The sequence below is a fragment of the Astyanax mexicanus genome, chromosome 14 (assembly GCF_023375975.1).
Source record: "Astyanax mexicanus isolate ESR-SI-001 chromosome 14, AstMex3_surface, whole genome shotgun sequence".
Lineage (NCBI taxonomy): Eukaryota > Metazoa > Chordata > Actinopteri > Characiformes > Acestrorhamphidae > Astyanax > Astyanax mexicanus.
Genome location: NC_064421.1, coordinates 4,430,400 through 4,451,497, shown reverse-complemented (window position 1 = coordinate 4,451,497; position 21,098 = coordinate 4,430,400). Strand labels below are relative to the sequence as shown.

The following is a 21,098-nucleotide window of genomic DNA, read 5'->3' as shown; positions in this document are numbered from 1 at the left end:
AACAAACTAGTTAACCTTAGTGATGAGCTAGCTAAAATACTAATGTTACCAGGAAGAGAACTAAAGGTAGCAACAAGCTAGCTAACCTTAGCCACAAGCTAGCTAAAATACTATCGTTACCAGGGAGAGAACTAAAATTAGTTACGAGCTAGCTAACCTTAGCAACAAGCTAGTCAACCTTTTTACATTTTCAAATGAAAATGAATGGAATTTGAATTTGAATTTTAAATATAATCTTTTTTTGGTCTCGGTCTTGGACTTGGTCTTGTTTTTTTCCCGGCCTCTGTATTTTTTACAACACTACTACTTAAAGTATAAAAGTAAAAGTAATGTAATGGGGGAAAAAATAAAGCCATTAAGAACAAAAGCTTAGGCCACGCCCACAGAGTCCTATAGTGCACTAAACCCCCCCTCCCTCCCTAAAACACATTTTTCTAAAAGCCATAATGACTATAATGTTAAAATATTAAAATGTTAATGTTGCTAATATAATCTGGGATGCACTAGGCTGTTCCCTAGTGTTTCAGCTGCATATATTCCTCATTGAAAATAAATGTATTTTAGTAGAATGTAAGTATATCAAAGTTAAAGTTTAGTTGGGCTGGAGTTTATCTGGAGTTCTCGTTAGTCTCTGCACGGATCATCTTCATACAAGACTACATACGTCTGCTATGTTCCTGCTGGAGTGTGTGTGAGTGTGTGTGTGTGGGGGGGAGGGGGTGTGCAGGTGTGATGGATCACAGTATAAACCAATAGGTAGTCAGAATGGTATATGTTTATACTTCTCTACATCCAATCACAATCAGATTCACTCTTTCTGGATGGAGAGATTTATCTGGATAGGGGTTTTATTGAACGATGAGAAGCCGGAATGAAAACGAGCTGAAATGAAATAGAAGTAACAAGGCTATTTTATTAATAAATCCTTTATGAAGGAGTGCAGTGGCACTTACCATCCACAGAGAAGGCCTTCATATATTTTTTTAAATACTGGTATATATTGTATATAAAAACCGGAGTACATACACCATTATGACATAATAATGCTATATACAGTGTATAATGGGGGATGTTAATATATGGTCCGCTATGGCATCATAAGAGATGGATGTTCAGTTCCTGAACACACAGTACTACCATCTATGTAATTAAAGACTGTAGAGAAAGTCTAAACAGTCTGCTGTGTGTAGTAGATGCAGCTTTATTGTACAGGGCGATATGACATCATAAGAGGTGGATGGACAGTCTAAACAGTGTGCTATGGATGTAAATGGCAACCTTAAACATTTAAAGTAGGAGTGGAAAAAGTAAGTATTTTTATTTTTAGGAGGTATTTTAACCCATTCGTCCTCGCAGAACTGCTTTAACTCTGTTATATTAATCCTTGGATACATCAAGTGTATGGCTCTCTCCAAGTTAATCCATTGCATCTGAGATCTTGGCTCTGATTGGCCACTCCAAAATTCAGATTTAGTTTTTCTTGCTTCGGTGCTCCAGTGTTTTGGGTCATTGTCCTGTTGCATGACCCAACTTCTACAGAGTTTCAACAGACACTCACATTATACTGTAGAATATTTTGATGGACTTTATATAGAGCAGATCCTGATGCAGAAAAGCAGGCTCAAATCATGATGTTCCCTCCACCATGCTTTACGGGTAAGATTATGTTTCATGGTGATGTTCAAATCCCTTTTTCTGCCAAATGTAGAGCATTAATAGTTCAATCTGTACACAAAATATTTTGCCAGTTCCATTGTGGTTTCTAAATGTGTTCTTTCTCAAACTTCAGGCATGCAGCAATGTTCTTTTAGTAAGCAGAGGCTTTCTCCATGGTGTCCTTTCATAGACACCCTGATTTTATGGATTATAGACTAATGAATACAGATGTTAGCCTGCAATCTAATATTTGTCTCTCACACATTGGTTCACTCATTAATGAGTCTTTGTTGTGCTTTTGGGTCATTTGACCGGGCAACCACTTTTTGACATAGCAGCCACAGTAGCCCAAATTGTCTTAATTTTGTAGATTTGTTTGCCTTACTGTAGACTGCTAAATTGTTTTAAGTTTTTAAAATCACTGTAAAATAATTTCTGCTTCATGTAAATGAAAAATAAATGTGAAGCTTGGCTCACATACACTCTTTCTTTTTCATTTTTATTAGTCAAATTTAGATCTAGTCCACACCTCCAAAGTGGCAAGACTCCAGGTATGCTATCACTTTTATACATTTATATATTAACGTTTTTATTAATGCCCTTAACACAAGGGTTCAAATCTTTTTTTCTACTAGCACTATGAGGTTTTTATGGTTGTTCTCACTGAAGATGTAAATTATCATATGTATTATATTTGTCAATACCTGGACATAGAAGAAGATTAGATCATATTTTATGGCACCTTCAGCGAAACAAAAGACATTCCAATGGGTTTCCATACTTTTTCTTGTAAGTGTATGCTGTAATAACAATGTAATAGCAGTGCAAAGTTTACAAATCATTACAAATCAACACAATGATCAGTGGATGTTCAGTCCTTCAACGTGCAGTATTACCATTTATGTAAATGATAAGGAGACCATAATGGCATCAAAATTGGAAGATGTTCTAACCCCAGTTTGAACAAAATACACTGTGAAAAAAGAGACATTATGACATAATAATTGGTATGTGTGAGTTTTCTGTATTCCCTGCATGTTAATAGAACTGATTATAAAATTAACACCTAAACCACCTACATTATGTTCAATGTTTGATATGCTTATGATTTTTATGTTTGTGTTTATTGGTTTGGTTTAGCTGTCCTTTTACCTTCCTTTATGTACTTAGTTTTATTTATTCATCTGTGATTGCATTCTTATTTTTTAATACCTATCATTTTCTTACCTATGATTTTATGATTTCTACTAAATTCTTATTTTTATTTTATTTGTTTTGTACCTTATTTTAAATTATCTTATATATCTTATCAAAATGCTGGGTCTTTTAATTAATGAATTAATTAATTATTTTTATTTGATGATCCTTTTCCTATGTATTGCCTCAGCTACATTGTAGCCGTGGCATGGTGGCTTAGCACGTTTGATTCCCAGCACTGGGGTCTTGGGTTCAAGTCCCTATCTTGGTGGAGTTTCCATGTTCTCCCTGTGTCTGTGTGGGTTTCCTCCCACAGTCCAAAAACATGTAGATCAGGATACTCTAAACTGGATACTCTAAATTTCCCAGAAAAATGTAAGAAATACTCTAAATTGATCTGGTGTATATGTATGTATGTATATTGTATAAAATTGTGTGTGTGTGTATATAAAATCTATGTATGACTGTGCACTCTGTCCTGGGTAAATGCTGTAGTGCCCACTGCAGTCCTCCAGGTGGACGGTGGTTTCCCGTTAAGAGTACCAGGGTTCCCACAGGTCCTTAAAAAGTCTTAAAATGTCTTAAATTAATATCTGGAAAATTAAAGTCTTAAGTTGTCTTAAATTACTGTAAATGTGCTGTAGATATTCAATTTCCAGACGGTTGTTAAATGCCAGCAGGAAAACATACTAACTTTAGCGGCAAATTATCAAACTTTACCAGGGAGAGAACTAAGGTTAGCAGAGAGCTAGCTAACATTAGACAATTTAAGGTCTTAAATCATATTTATCGATGTTTTAAAAAGGCCTTAAAAAGCATTAAATTTGACTTTTAAAATGGTGCAAGAACCCTGAGTACGCTGTGCTCTGTTGGCTGCATCTTTTCACCGGTGTGTGGCTGAGTGCTGAATATGAATGGTTGTGTGTAAAACGTGTAAATTATAAAGTGTCCCTGGGCTTCTAGAAAGGTGCTATATAAGTGTAACTTCATTCATTCATTCATTTATTCATTGTCCTTATGATAACAACAGCATTCTTGATAACAACCTTCTAAAGGGGGTCATGGGAAACAACCAAATATAAATACTGTGAATAGTACATCTTATATTTCTCTATCTGGACCTGCCCACATAAGGGTGGATATATGTATTGAAGTGTGCAGGCCTGTGGGAGTGTATGTATATAAATGTGTGTGTGTGTGTATAAATGTGTGTGTCTATAAGACGCCTGGGGTTAACCCACACTGCTAATCAGCAGTGAAACCTGGGCCACGCTCGGTGACCGGGCCGCCCTGACTTCCAGCAAGCGATCCGGGCTCCCCAGAGCACACAGCGCTATAACTGAGTAACTGAGAGTACAGTACACACACAGAAAACACACAGACACACACACCCATACTCGTTCTCTGTAGCAGTTACTCTTTCGTTTTGCTTGTTTCATTTGTTTGCTTTGGCAGGAATTGTCGCTGCAAAAAATTCTATAACTCTATATACGCTATACCCTCGGTAAAAAAGAAGGTTTAAAAGGCGAGTTTAAAGTGAAGACGTGATGCGAGGCGTATATAAAAGCGGGCAGAAAGTTGGCGCAGAGTTTGATTACCTGCTTTAGCGTGGAGATAAGGGGCCGCTGCCAGCGAGCCGGACCTCTGTGTGGTTTTGAGGTGGGCGGGTTGCCGGGTCGGGCTCGCTAATTGAAGGCAGTTGATGGCTGGTGTGTTGGAGCGAGTGTGGTGACAGGCGAGGTAATTACATGCATGGGTGGAGGACTGAGGCCTTCAATTACTAAAGGCCATTCAGGTGTTAAGACTGCAATAAAAGAATCCTTACAATCGAGTGTTTATTTTCTGAGGTTTTAACGGTGGATACGCACAGTGCGGGAGTAATAAAGGCTCCTTAAAGAGATTTGGCTTCTGGCTCGGAGACAGTCTGGGGCAGAAAGAAAACAAACAGCCCAACCGCATGTCATCCCGCTGAAATACGGTAATGATATAGGAGGAAGTTTACATCTGTAAAAATATGCATTATTTGTCTTACTTTCTTTCAGGCCTCTTTCCATTTTCTACGTTTTTTTTTCTTTCCTCCAAAATGCACCACAGAGCAGGCCTACACCCTTTTCTATCTTTAGAGGAGGGAATCCACCCAAGGGCTGTCACTCCATCCTGCCAAATCTCCACAAAAAACTAACCCCCCCGGCAGGAGGACGTTAAAAAGATGAAGGAAAATAAAATGTCGATCAGAGCTGTTTGTTCAAACTACCTCCCATTTTTCATTCTTCATTTATAATTTTTCCTGAAGCTTTTAAACACCTTAGTGTCACTCCTGGACTGAGAAAAGTCCACCAGCAATATGTTGTGGGCAGCTGTAGGAAGGAGTGCGTAATAGAATGAAGAACAGTGTTTAAAAACTCCAGCAGCACTGCTGCTGTATCTGATCCACTCACTGTAGCATCAGCAGAACACACTCTACTAACACCTCAAACACCACCCCGCCATGTTAATCACGTGCAGTGCTGAGAATAATAAAGACCCACCACCTAAATAATAATAATAATAATAATAATAATAGCTGTTCTGTGGTGGTTTTCACTCCTGTGGGTTCTAAGTATTGAAGTACAGAGTGAAAGGAGGAAAATAATTATTGGGTATGAAGAGAAACAAATACAGGACTACAGTCTCTAATTATTATTATTATACAAATATAAGGTGTGAAAGTGAAAAAATAATAAATAATGGTTGTAGAAGGACAAACAGATGGTCATAATGTTATGCTATAGGTTTAAAAATGCTCAAATGCACAAAAATAAGTAAAAAATAAATAAAAAATTGCATTTTTAAGACATTTGGTCTTTGAATGAATTTAAGAGTAATTCGAAGACTAATCAATGCATTTATTTTTTAGCTTAAATAATTAAATTAATATAATTAATTGTTGAGTAATTTTCCCAAGCAGGGGTTATTAAGCCTAGCTTTAAACAATATTTTGATTTACATTTCCTGATGATGGACCAATAGAAATTCTCCAAAATTACCTGAAATACAGACAACATTTCTCCCAAATTCCAAATAAAGCATTTATTTGCAGAAAATGAGAAATGGCTAAAATAACAAAAAGCTTTCAGACCTCAAATAATGCAAAGAAAACAAGTTTATGTTCAAAAAGTTTTAAGAGTTCAGAAATTAATATTTGGTGGAATAACCCTGGTGGTTCCTAAACACAGTTTTCATGCATCTTGGCATCATGTTCTCCTCCACCAGTCTTACACACTGCTTTTGGATAACTTTATGCTGCTTTACTCCTGGTGCAAAAATTCAAGCAGTTCAGTTTGGTGGTTTGATGGTTTGTGATCATCCATCTTCCTCTTGATTATATTCCAGAGGTTTTCAATTTGGTAAAATCAAAGAAACCCACCATTTTTTAGTGGTCTCTCTTTTTTTTAATTATTGAACAGCGACGATAAGTTCCTTTTAATCAAATATTTTTTTTAAGTATGTGCCTTTTAAACCCTGTTTCATGAGGCTGTGATAAATTAAACCTGGCCTATATTTAATATTTTATTGTTTTTTTACTTAAGAGCTGCAGAAAAGAAAGAAAGCTAAACGCACAAAAAAGAAAACCCTTCCAGTTATGTAAGTTAGTTCCACAACAGCGAAAGTCTCATGGATCTCCATGTAAAACAGAGAAACAGAGGAACGCTTATGAAAAATGGGAAAGAAAAGGGATTTTTTGGGTTTTTTTTTTAATGCTAGCAAAGGACCAGAGATTTATCTACTCTTGGACTTAACTCACTGCCTAATTTTTCTTGGACTCCACCTATGTTTTTCCAAGCTCTGGGAACTATGCATAAAAAGGTCAAAGAAATAATGGTTTAAAAAAAAAGAGTTTGCATTAAAAATTTTTGAAATAGAAAATTACAGCCCGGGACGAAAAACGCAGGAAAAAAAGAAAAGCGGGAGATTAATGGTTCTGGCCCTGCGCTTTGTATATCGCACTGGCGCTCGGGGGACAAGCACTTTATAAATCACTGCTGGACATATAAGGGATTATTAGTACGATGTGTTTTGTTTCATGGTTTGTGTTATTGCCAAATCTTCAAGTACCTGCTCTACCCCCCCTACACACACACACACACACACACACACACACACACACACATAGACACACACACTTCTAATCTGTTTTTTTTTCTTCTGTATAGAGCCACTTTAGAAGCCTACTTACTGTTTCACTGATTTTTTTTAAAGAAACTTAAGTAGGAGAAGAAAAATTAAAAAGGGAAAATATATATATAGGTTTTTATTGAAAAGAGAAACCATTCATAGAAATTTATATGTTTTCGATTAAGATGTAAATCTAGAGTCATTGAGCAAAATACACAAATGATGTATTTAAGTTAAAAGAGAGATATATTAAGTATCCTTAAGTATCAAAAGTAAAAATACAGATTCAGAACTACAGATTGCAATTATTATTATACAACTACAATTTAAGTGTCAAAGTGGAAAAATAATGGATAACAGGTGTAGAACAAGACAAGGAGGTGGTCATAGTGTTATGCTGTTGTTTTAAAAGGCAATGCACAAAAATAAAACCAAAATTAGATTAAGCCTTATCATTGACTATATCGTCGCTGTTCAGTGAAAAAATAGTTTATTAAAATAATTTTATTTTTTATTTAAACACTCAACCTGTCTCTTACACTGTATAATAATATCCTGACAAATGGACCAATAGAAATAAACTTTTTTTACATTGAATTCCATTGAAACTTAAGCAGGTAATGCTGTATAGTCTAAGATTTTCGGAGAAACTACTCCTTTAAGACTTTTTAACTTTTTAAGGATCTTTTTAAGGAAATTGCCAAATCTACAAGTATCTACTTTCATTTTAGAAGCCTAGTTGCTTTTTTAAAAAATATATATAATAATATATATATATAAGATCTTGTGAATACAATACAGGGGTATGTTATTCAATATATCAATATATAATATAATTTGTGATACTGTAAACAACAAACTTTTATTTAAAAAAAAAAAGAAATTCTATCCATTCTATCTAATCCAATAAGAACCATGGGCTCTAATTAAGGGGCAGAACAACAATGCTATGTAGTGGGCGGGGTTTAAACACAACACTAAATTTACCACTTTTGACACCAACCTTTACATGTAAGCTAATAAATAAGAAAAAAAATCTATACAGGGGGCTCCGAGTGTACCAGCAGGCTAAACACTGTCATTATGATCAGGAGATCGCCGGTTTGAATCCCATTTATGCAGCTTGCAATTGGCTAACAGAGCCCTGAGAGAGCACAATTGGCCTTGCTCTATCTGGGTCAGTAGATGGCGCTCTTTCTTTACCCTCATCACTCCAAAAGGTGATGTCGATCAGCAGGAGAGGTCTGTGAGCTGGTGTATTAATAACAGAGACGAAGTCTGACTTCATATGTGTTGGAAGAGGCATGTGCTAGTCTTCACCCTCCTGGTGTTTTGTAGCATTGTTAGTGATAAGGGGAGTCCTAATCTGTGGGTTGGGTAATTGGTCTTGCAAATTGGGGAGAAAATGGGAAAAAGAAAAGCTATACAGTATTGGAAAAGAAAATATCAATGTTGATATTTATTTACGCTGTTATTGTAGATCTATATAAAGTCTATAAGCCAACTACTAGCCTGTAAACAGCTGTTCAGTATTCAAAAAACGGGCCAAATAAAATTCTACATTTTCAGTATGTATAGCCCGGCTGCTTAGCCTATAACCCTAATAAAAAGGCTATTTATTTGAGGTGATAAATAGCCAGAACACATACAACCACACAAACAAGTTCAAATCCACTAGCCTGCCAAATTTCCCAGCTCTGTCTTCCATCAAACGCCGTGCTCTGAATCGTCAGTCTGAGTCAGAGAGCCGCTCCTGCCAGGAGACCCGAATTCAGAAACGCTGAGAAACTCTTAGAGACTTTATTCGTTTAGTGATTTTCATTACATCATTTTTTTGACGAGTCTCCATAGGCAGTGCATGTGTTTACATATAGAGTCCACCCCCCCAATTCCCACTTTTTGTATTTGTTTGTGAATTAGTGTGTGTTAGTCTTTTGATTCAGGGTTCCTGCAGGTCCTTAAAAAACCTTAAAATGTCTTAAATTAAAATATGGGTAATTAATTACTTTATATTAATTTACCTTTAATTTACTGTAATTACTGTACTGTATTACATTTTCAGATGGTGCGTTTAGTGCCGGTGGGAAAACACAGTGGCCCATCATAAACATCTAATCCAGGGACAGAACTAAGGTTAGCCAAGAGCTAGCTAACATACTAACTTTAGCTAGCTAAAGCAAGCTAGCTAACTTTACCACACATAGAACTAAGGTTAGCCAAGAGCGAGCTAACATAGTAACTTTAGCGGCGAGCTAGATAACATACTAATTTTGGCAGTGAGCTAGCTAACATACTAACTTTAGCTAGCTAAAGCAAGCTAGCTAACGTTACCACAGATAGGTTAGCGGAGAGCTAGCTAACATTAGTGGCGAGTTAGCTAACATACTATCTATCTATCTTAAGGGTTAAATCAACAATGATATTGTTTATCACAGTAATTTATGGCACAAAAAATATATATAATTGTGCAATCTCTTGTGTGTATTTTTTTTATTTCAGAGAGCAACCAAGCGTCCCCCCAATCAAACAACTCTCTGACATTTTCCCCATAAGGATCTAAATACCAATACAGCCCAGCCAAACACAAACACACACACAGTTTTAAAATGACCCCGGTTATTGAGTGTACCATTTGTTTTGCACTCCATCCCTCCGTACTGCTGCTAAACTTAGTGGAAAGTTCAGCTCTGTGATCAGTTCTTCACTTTGTACAGTAGATACATGTAAAGGTTGACTGCTGAAGTTGGTCATGGATACGTGTTAAACTATTATTAGTTATTAGTGTTATTAGTTTAGTATATATATATATATACGTATATATATATATATATATATATACGTATATATATATATATATATATATATATATATATATATATATATATATATATATATATATATATATATATATATATGTATTAGCACCAAGATGATTGTTAGGTATAGAGTATTTCGCTGTTTGTTAAGATGTTTTAATACCAAGATGTATCTTGGAAACTGGACCCTGAGCTTTAGTATATCGTCTCCATTTTTTGACATTAAAATGTTTTTATGTTTAGAAAAAAATAATAGACTAATATAAATAATTCAAAATTAATATTTATAAAATAGAATATTTTTTGTTGAACATTTAGTATCGTATTTTTATATATACAAGTTCATATTCAAGTTTTAATCATGTTCTCCTCCACCAGTCTTACACACTGCTTTTGGATAACTTTATGCTGCTTTACTCCTGGTGCAAAAATACAAGCAGTTCAGCTTGGTTCTAATTTGACAAAATCAAAGAAACAAATTTTAAGTGGTCTTATATATAAACACACTGTGACAGGGTAATTTTTGCTTTTTTCATAATTTAAAATTTGATCTTTATATTTTGTGTATATGACTTAATATATACACTGTAAAACCCGATAAGTTGACTGAACTCAAAACTTTTGTCGTAACCGATTACCTAATAAATTTTAAGTTCATGTAAAATATTTTTTAAGTACAGTGAACTTAACAAATACATACACAAACATATTTAAAATTAATATTTTCCTGAACTTGTATTTAGTCTTCTTTCTGGTTTCATTCAACTATTTGTTTTAAATACACATAGAAAAGTAGATGAAAGAAAACAGTAAACAACTAAAAGTACTGAGAGCACAGCGAGAACACAGAGTTACTGCAGCTCAGTAAATGAGGCTTGTTCTACAGCCTACAACACAGAGAGCAAGTATTTAATCATAATCTGTGATCTACAAGTTTACCTAAGGTAGCCCCGGGTGAATCACTACACACTGATGGTGAGTGTCAGTAACTGTTGGACACACCCAGTATGCAAATAGATTGTGGCAGAAGCCAATGGAAAAGAAGCTGTTAATGGCAACAGACTAAACTCAGTTATTATAAGTTGGTTCAACTCAAAGATCTCAGTTTTAATGTATATATGTGCCCACAACTCAAAAAAGTTGAGTATTGTTTAGAAATCTCCAATTTTGTGTAAACCAGACTTAATTTATTTGAGTTCAAACAACTTCTGGGTTTACAGTGTATATATATATATATGACTACATATATATGACCTAAAATCTTTTTACATAGACTTTCACTAAACATTAAAAATATTTTTTTATTTTTTTATTTTATTTTATTTTTTATCAATGTAATATCTTAGCCTTTGAGTCTTTCTATGATAATTTCAGTGGACATTTGAACACAACAAAAGGATAAACTGCAAAATTTACTTTATGTCAAAGTAATAAATAAATCACATAAAAATGGAGAAGGACAGCAGCTGCCGATATATGTTGACATATGAGTGACATATATGTTCCACATATAAAATATATATATTTTTTCTGCTGTAGCTTAATTATGCCTGGATTTTCCCAAACGTGACATTACGTTGGAATAAAACTGTTTATTAAATGTTAATAAATTATCATAATAGTGATTGTCTGGAGTGAATTTAGTGAATTAGTGAATTTCTGGATCTCTGAACGCTGTAGGAGAACGGAGGTGTGCTATTCATCAAAGATAAGTACTTTTTATCATGTTTTACTACAACAAAAGTCCATTTTACACCGTAGGTCTCCTTTAGCATCCCTCTCCGAAATGATTACACAGAGAGGGGAGGAATCATCAGCTGTTTGCTTAAAGACTAATATGCAGTGATTTTTAAAACCCACCAGTTTATTAGGAACGTGTCTCAAATGCATCATTTTCCCTATATAGTGCACTACACTCTAAAAACTCTTAAAAGAAAGAGGTAAACAACCCATTAACGTTTCAATGAGCAATCTTTCTACACACAAAAAGAACGTGTTTTATCATTTATAAATATTTGTAATGAACTTCCAGTTCTGACATCCTGGCTTTTTTGCTTCCAGCACAATCAAATAGCTGAATGCATCTCAATTTAGGTGCCAAAAATATATATATTTTTTCTGCTGTAGCTTAATTATGCCTGGATTTTCCCAAACGTGACATTACGTTGGAATAAAACTGTTTATTAAATGTTAATAAATTATCATAATAGTGATTGTCTGGAGTGAATTTAGTGAATTAGTGAATTTCTGGATCTCGAACGCTGTAGTATATAATATATTATTATATAACCCTTTGCTACTAGTGTAACACTGTCAGTGCTGATTATTTAATTATTTTAATTCATATATAGCATAATACACAGATTAAAACTATTAAAAGGTGAAAAGTCTATATTTTATAAAGAGGAATTGGTTAATTATGACAGTGTGGTGCATGTATTAATTATTATAATATTTTTTCCTCATAAACACGTTGCAATTTTTTTGTGTAACTGAACAACATTTATTAATTATCATTTTCATCATTTTCCATACACACACTCACACACACATCCACATACACACTCACCAATGTTCATGAACATCACAGCCACAGTTATGATGTTGATGATGTTGAGATATTGCCATATTAAAATACAAATAATATTCTGCACAGTGCTTTAGAAGGACCGTCTAATCCAACTTAAAAAAAAAATACATCTGGAGGGACAGTGCTGTGGGGTAGTGGATATTCAGAGGAGACTCAAGGGTTTTAAATGTATGTTGAGATGCTGTTGGGCATCATAACCAGATTTTTTTATTTTTATTTTTATTTTTTTTTTACATTTTTATTTATTTTTTTAATTTGTTTTTTATTTATTTAATTTTTTTTTATTTTGCAGTACACTAAGACTCAATCAGGTCTCAGTCTGTAAGGAGAAGAGTTCATACCCAGAGACTTTATTATAGACTAATCATTTATGCAATATACTTAAATTTATAGCCCAATTATCTACCCTACAACCATTGTTGATCTAAATATGCAATCAATTTAAGGTATTTTCTTTCTTTTAACTTAAAGGAGAACTGTGTAAAATGTACTTTTGTTGTAGTAAAACATGATAAAAAGTACTTACCTTTGATGAATAGCACACCTTCGTTCTCCCACAGCGTTCAGAGATCCAGAAATTTTAACAGTTTGTCCAAACTCCCTTCAGACTGGGTGATACGGGGCATAATTTACCCTGATAAATCACTTTTTAAACCGTTATCCAGCTCAAAGAAGCTCCACACCTCCTTGCTAGAATCCGGAGAGCCCTGACATTTAAAACGAGGCATTGATAACTTAAAAAGAGCACAAGAAGCTTATTAAAAAACACTGTTTACATCCCATAATGCTAGTTTCAGCTCTAAGCACCGCCATATTTGTACTGATAATGTTATAGACATATATATATATATATACATAGACTCATGTACTCATCAGTACAGTGATGGCGGCGCTCAGAGCGGAAGCTAGGGTTAGGAGATGTAAAAAGTGTTTTTTAATAAGCTTCTCCAGTTATTAATACCTGGTTTTAAATGTCAGGGCTCTCCGGATTCTAGCAAGGAGGTGTGGAGCTACTTTGAGCTGGATACCTGTGTAAAAAGTGATTTATCAGGGTAAATTATGCCCCGTGTCACCCAGTCTGAAGGGTGTTTGGACAAACTGTTAAAATGTCTGGATCTCGAACGCTGTAGGAGAGCGGAGGTGTGCTATTCATCAAAGGTAAGTACTTTTTATCATGTTTTACTACAACAGAAGTCCATTTTACACCGTAGGTCTCTTTAGCATCCCTCTCCGAAATGATTACACAGAGAGGGGAGGAACCATCAGCTGTTTTGGTAAAGACTAATATGCAGTGATTTTTAAAAACCCACCAGTTTATTAGGAACGTGTCTCAAATGCATCATTTTCCCTATATAGTGCACTACACTCTAAAAACTCTTAAAAGAAAGAGGTAGATTTTTTTAACGTTGTTTTTTGTAAACAACCCATTAACGTTTCAATGAGCAATCTTTCTACACACAAAAAAACGCGTTTTATCGTTTATTAATATTTGTAATGAACTTCCAGTTCTGACATCCTGGCTTTTTTCGTCCAGCACAATCAAATAGCTGAATGCAAACTCAATTTAGATGCAAAAATCCTAGTTCTATAACCTTTCTAGTGCACTACATATGAAGAAGATTGACTTGAGATTTAGCCTGAGTTTATGCATATCAATGGTCCAGCGCTATTTCACATTCATCCCCAATAAAAGGCGTTTAAAGCGTTTAAAGAGACGCAGCGAATGCGCACTTTCTCAAAACAAACATTTTGTTCGTTTAGCGTGTTTTGTTTCGTTGTATTTAAGCATAAATAAGCCTACATCTTATTTAAAAAAGTCCAGCCAATTGGTTTAATAATTAAGAAATCGGAAAGAAGACTGAAATCGGGAATTTTAAAACGTATGTACTTGAGATCGATGTACACTGACCTAATGTTGGACCTAACTTTGTTCACCAAGACCACATCACGGGAAATTTGAAATATTTATGTTAATTAAGCGTCCTGCTATATTTTTTTTCTTATAAGGGCGTGTTCTTCCAATTTAGTGATTGCAATTACAGTTCAATTAAATTTAGAATAAAAATTATTTAACAGCTGCATTAAGATGACTTTACACCTGACCCTGATTGCTTCTGTGGGTTGAGTTGAGAAAATCAAGAAAGCTTTAAAATATCGCTTAATATATACGCGTTTTCCTATTAATTGAAAACCCTAGAAGTAGTCTCCGTCTGAATAAAAAAATACATCCGATTTTAAATTGATTTGATTTGTTGGACCGTTTTTTAAAAATCTATTTTTTTATCCGAACTCACCACTTTACAAACACACACACATAGATTTTACCAAAGACATCTTTTTAACAGATTTCGTATTTTATCCCCCCCCCCCAAAAAAAAATAATAATAACTTTGACGCGATATAATATTTAATATTCATATGACGAGACCAAAGTATGTTGTTGAGTTTCTTTTTTCTGTGTAAAATTTAAATTAATATAAATAACAATATCAAGGATAAAAGAAACAAAGATTTCCTATACATCTGTGCAACAGCTTGACAAAACACGAGCTCGACTTCAGTTCACATTTACATTTACAGCATGTACAAGTCCGGACTGCTGTCTGTGCAAGAGAAATAAAAGAGCCGGGTTTATCAGCTGTCCGAGTCCGCGTCGCTTTTGTTCTCCTCGGGTTTCTCTGTGGCTGTTTTGGTGGGTTTGTTCCATTTCTGGGGGTTTTCTGATTCCTCAGACGACGATCTTTTCTGCCTTCTCCATTTCGCTCGTCTGTTTTTGAACCAAACCTGAGCGGGAAATACAGGATCGGGGTCAATACGTGTGACTGAGTTTTACATTTAGCTAAAAACCTTTTTACAATACGCGGGAATCTTATATATATATATAATATATACCCATAAGCGCGTGTTTTGCGCTGTGCGCAGATTTATTAAAGGAAAGAAAACGTCCTATAACCTTAAGTGGAAGGCAGCGTTTTTTTATTAAATACCCAGGTGGCACATAACCGACCTTCAACGTTTACATGTGGTTGAAATATGAGTAAATTTATGCCTGTTGTTTCAACGTTGAAACAACATTGAATTAACATTTGATGTTAAATGTTTGTGCAAACGTTGAAATTTTAAGTTAAATCTAAATAATGTCCTCAACCTTCTGTCTTTTGAATTAGCATTTTACATTTCGTCATTATATAATTGGTTGGATAGAGGAAATGAAAACGAATGAAAACGTGTTTTACTTCTATTTGCAGTAACTGCTTTTTAATTTATCATTATGTTCATGTTCTAATAGTTTTACTGTTTTAGTGTTTTTAAATTCAGATGTTGAATCAGTGGTGGGTAACACTTTTGTTAACACTTTTAAGTATCGGACTTTCTAATTTCAGTAAGTTATGGTTTATTAAAGTTGCCATATCAAATTTAAAAAATCAACACAAAATCCAACGTTGATTCAACCATAACATTAATGTTGATTCAACGTTGGTTCAACATTGAAATGCCAGCTGGGAATCTATACATTATTTTTAATATTATATAAGGCATTTATACAGTTTAATATGTAATACATACAAGGTAGGTAAAAGCTCAGATATATAAATATTACTTTGACTTCTATTCTTTGGTTCCCGTATAAATGTGCCGTTTTTTTACAACTTTTTTTGACGAGTTATGTCAAATATTGTTAATTAATTAAATAAATAAATGTTATGGCTAAAATTTACGTTCCACATTTAAATATTTAAATAATATTTGCCAATATATGTCAATACGTAATAAATATTTGAAAAAAGGACTGGAATTTCACTTCACAAAAACTGAATTTATACAGTTTAATAAGTAATATATTTATGGTAGGTGAACGCTTAGATATACACACATACTTTAACTTTTATTCTTTGTTTTCCCGTAGAAAATCGTTTTTCACAACGTTTTTTTCGAGTTTCTATAAGTTTCTGTGTTTGTTAAATAAATAAATGCTATGGATAATATATACGTTCCACATTTAAATATTTAAATAATATTTGTAATATACAGTATGTCAATACGTAACAAATATCTGGAAAAAAGGATTGGAACTGGGACCTCTACTGTTTATTTAAAGGCTTTCGACTAGGTTGTTGAGCATTTCTGTGAGAATTTGATTGCTTTCAATGACAAGATAAATGTTGGGGAGGTTTTGGATGTTGGATTACCCCACCTCATCCCCAGTTTTTCTCAAAAGTATTGGATGGAGCCAATAGGCTCATGCCCATCTCCTCCAGAGCGTCTTAAGCTTTTGGCATTAATTCTCTACATGGACTAGACAAGCTGTATCTCTGTGTGCATTTGCACATTTGTGTCAGCAATGCGTGCAAGCTAAAGGACCTGAATGCTTTCAATTGAAGAGGCGTGCACAAACGTTTGGACGTATAGTGTGTAAGTGTGGGAGAAAATAATTAAATATATTTAAATATATGTTAAATATTTGCAATCGATATATTGCAATATATCTGCTTGCCGTATGGTTTATTAATAATAATAATAATAATAATAATAATAATAATAATAATAATAATAATAATAATAAAGTTTATGACACTAGAGCATGGCATAATTGCTAATAATTATTTGTGCGCCTTTTGCATTTTTTTTGTCTGATTGTGCTTTAAAACAAAACAGAAATATGAACACAAATATAATCCACACACTCACCTCGACCTTCTCCTCGCGCAGGTGCACCTTCCGTGCTAGCTGCTCTCGTGCCCCTACATCCGGGTATTTGGTCTCCTGAAAGAGCCGCTCCAGGGCGTCCAGCTGTTCGTCCGTGAAGATGGTGCGGTGGCGCCGCTTGCGCCTGCACTGCAGCTGGCTGAGCAGGTGGAGGTCCGTGCGCGAGAGCGAGCCCATGTTCAGGTAGGACACCATCTGATGGGGCACTGGAGACATCAGCACCGATCCGCTGCTGTCGTAGCCTTTAAATACAGAACAGGAACCATACTGAGAACATGCTGAAAAAAGCCAAGGAAAGACTGGAATAGAATATATCGTTTTATCTCTCTTCTTCTTCTTTTAATTTCCATCGATTTTCGAGTATTTAATAAACTCGAACCCATTGTAAAGGTAAACTGCTAAAAATATAGAATATACATTACATAATATACACTGGAATAGAATATATCGTTTTATCTCTCTTCTTCTTGTTTTTTTATCATCATTATCTTTATTTATAATCTACAAATCTAGTGATCAACGAACGCTATTTGCTTAGTATAAAACAGAAAAAGAACACTCACTAAAATAATTTTAACATGCAGTGGACGTGAAAAAAAGCTGGAGCATTTCCGAGCATTTACTAAACTCAAACACAAAGTAGAGATAAACTGTGAATAAAAAGTTAATTTTAAGTAAAAAGCGCATGTAATAACATGTCAAATAAGAAGAGGATTAGCGAGAGACAGAGAGACTTTGCAGAATTATTTATTTTGGCAATGCCTATATAGAGTTAATACTTTTCTTTAAAAAAATACTTTTGTAGATTATATTTAACAATATCCTGTAAATTATCCTGTGAAAATCATCCCCTCGTTGTGCAAACTCGCAAAGTAAGTCATTGGGTTGCCAAGGATAGCGTACGCAATACAAACAGCAAACCAAGTGCAATATTAAAAAAATACACACAAAAATACATTTATAAGACTTTTTTGTTCTAATGCGCCTGCTCAGGTGGAACTTACTGCTCAACACACAGCATCTGCAATGGTAATGCACAGTTACGTAATAACCTGGTCGCTCTGGGTTCATTTAGACTGTTTCTTAAGGCGTTTTTAGACATGATTTATGTTCCAGTGATGAAAATTATATAACAATGCACTTTCTGTCTATAGGGCACTCAAAAAGGTTCAACAAATAAATAAATAAATAAAATAATAAATGAATAAATAAATAACAGTCAAATACATTATTTGTAGTTTTACGTTCATTGCAACTTTTCTTTTTAATCTCACAATCTCTCTAAATTTATAAACAGTGTTTACTCTGCCTCATTTGCTGGGATGCTTTCATGCTTTACTTCATGTCGGCAGACTTTAATTTGTCCAATGCAGTAGGTGGGGCTAAACAGCTGTTTGACTGACTGATATATGTCTGTTCTGGTGCACAACAGGTCTCAATCTGTGTGCAAGAATACACAGAAAAAGAGAGATGTTGTCCATTGCAATGCACACAGGGTCTGAAAGGGCTAAAGCGTTTCTCTCGCGCAAACCATAAATTTTAAGAGTTTAATTTTTTCAGATTTTTCATTCCACTAAAAGCGAATCTGACAGTTGTTCTTTACAAGGTGTTCAAAAGTCATGATGAATGGCCTGAAAAGAAATGCTCAAAAATCACTTAAAATCAAATATTTTCCAATGACAACGTTAAAATGTATTTTATTTCTGCTGAAAAAATGATTTTTAAACGCCTAATAAATGCCTTACACGGGCCTACATGTCTATAATCCACTCCAACCTGATAGCCAACCCTTTAGCTGTGGGCTCTTATTGTTCGTGGTCTCTTGCACTAATTAAATGCATTGTTATTGTAATGACTTAATGTCTTATCTCTGTTTGGTGTCTCTTTAAATCTGGCTCTTCTGTTTACGACTGGAGACTCTTAACACGGGCTGAAAGATTACATTTAACTAAACAGCGTATGCAGTATGCCATAAATGTAAAATATAAATGTAAATATATTATATAAAAAAGTATGTGATTGCATTATTAATACACCTTTCTCTAAAATTAGTGAAGTCTTTAAAAAAATCCTATATATATACACACTTGACGTGACAGATTTGCCTCAGAGAAAAAAAGTTTTACACATTTTTTTGTGTAATAGGCATTGCGATAAAGACAAAGATTAATAAAAAAAAACAGAAATTACAGTAATAAAAGTGCTGTCTGTGGTTCTTTGTAAGTTTGATCAATGTTATGCGTAGAATACATTATTCAGTATTACATGTATGTTGCCCCTACAGAATGTTAATTGGACGGTGAACTACATAGAAAGGTAAATAGGAGATAGAAATAATAACCATCATTAAAAATAGCATAAGTGATTTATTATAATAAAAATTATGCATATGACATAGCATTTAGCGGTTAGTTTTTATATATATAATGTATAATAATGTAAAGAAATAAATAAAGAAATAATGTATTATAAACAATATCACTTGTGTTTGAATTGGCAATACTCGACAAAGTTTTTGTTTCATTAAAAGCTATTTTCTGTATTCATCATGCAATGTATATTAAATAATTAGTATAAATATTAAATAAGTTGACAATTTTTTCAACGTGTTATTTGCGTGATTTCATATATATGTACGCGTGTGTGCTTGTGCCTTTTAGGGCACTCATATTAAGGGTGCACATCTGCATGTTTATTAGGCTATTTGTTTTATACAGTAGAAATAATTTCAAGAGTTTCGTTCTAGTGCAAAATACGTTAAGTAAAGAAACGGACAAGAGAACAGGAAGGCGCATTTCGGCGTGTTTTAAAGTGAAAAATAAGAAGAATTTACGTATATTTCAAATTAAAATAGAAATGACACAAACAACTTTATAATAAAGTTACTCTTTAACTTTGTAGTGTTTTAGTATTTACGGTATTTTATGAATGTATTACATTAGGTTAATACATAATTTAAACCACTGTTTCAATAGACAAACATATTTATTTTGTTTAAATTACCTTTGTTCATATGTTTTGTTGATTGCAGGTTTTTGCATTGTAAATCTAAGTAACTTATTCTTTTTACCATGACATTTTGCACATTTACATTTTTGCACTTTGAAATTGCAGTTTAAAAGTTTAAAGTTTAATTCAGCTTTAGTAATGTTCTGTGAGCAGACTGTCGTTCCATGCATTTCACTGCAGGTCGTACTGTGATTTACTATGTATGTGACAAATAAAATTTGAGTTGAATTGAATTGAAAAATCCAAAATCTTAAAAAAAAAATATTTCAATAATTGTTAGCGTAAAAAGATTTAATTCCGGGTCATTTTGAGGCATTTCTGTTTCAATCTAGTCTTTTTCATATTTCTAGTATTTTTTTACATTTCTAAATAACTTTCAAATTTATACAATTAATTATTATTTATTTTTTTTGCGCGCGCGCGACATTAAGAACATGCATATCTAAAATCAGACTGATGGATGTTGCATGAACCTACCTGTGGGAATGCACGGGCACTGGGTGGGCATGGCGCTACAGCACGCTGGGCCACTCGGTCCCTGTACGTGTAGCTGCCCGTAGCAGTAGCCGTTGTAACCGAGCCGGGCCCCGCTGACCGGCTGCAGGCTCGGGGCTGCGGCTCCGGTAGGCGAGTAGAGTCCGTTATAGTCGGCTGCGGAGTACAGCGAGTCCGTCAGGTTGGAGAAGACCAGCGGTGCGCTGCGGTGGAGCAGTGCGGGGTCCTTACAGCTGGGTCTCCCCGCCAGAATACTGTCGATACTAAACATCCCCGCGGGCATCACAGGCAGGACAAGCCGGGGAAAAGAGCTCAGAGCTGGGGGAGAGAGAGGGCGAGGGGTCGGCCCACTTATACCGGTCCAAAGAGTCCGATTAAATATCCGCGCGGCGGTCAATGACTCTCCTCATAGCGGTTGAAAAAAGTAGTGAACAGGACCTCCGGAGCTCTGCGGTACAGCAAGAAGAACAGTC

General features: G+C 34.6%; 1 protein-coding gene across 1 annotated transcript; it reads right to left on the bottom strand.

Annotated features, from left to right (window-relative positions):
* Positions 1-11,495: 11,495 nt before the first annotated feature.
* gsc (goosecoid) lies at positions 11,496-21,098 on the bottom strand. The gene is made up of 3 exons (XM_007232124.4): positions 20,608-21,098; positions 17,104-17,363; positions 11,496-15,198 (listed from the first exon to the last, which is right to left on the bottom strand). Exons 1-3 carry the CDS (start codon positions 20,906-20,908, stop codon positions 15,049-15,051), a joined length of 711 nt encoding a protein of 236 aa, XP_007232186.1. The 5' UTR covers positions 20,909-21,098; the 3' UTR covers positions 11,496-15,048.

Coding starts and splice junctions, on each gene's coding strand:
- gsc (XM_007232124.4), bottom strand. CDS start 20,908: ATGCCCGCGGGGATGTTTAGTATCGACAGTATTCTGGCGGGGAGACCC. Junction 17,364..20,607: donor GTGCCCGTGCATTCCCACAG/GTAGGTTCATGC, acceptor CTGTATTTAAAG/GCTACGACAGCAGCGGATCG. Junction 15,199..17,103: donor TGCGCGAGGAGAAGGTCGAG/GTGAGTGTGTGG, acceptor TTTCCCGCTCAG/GTTTGGTTCAAAAACAGACG.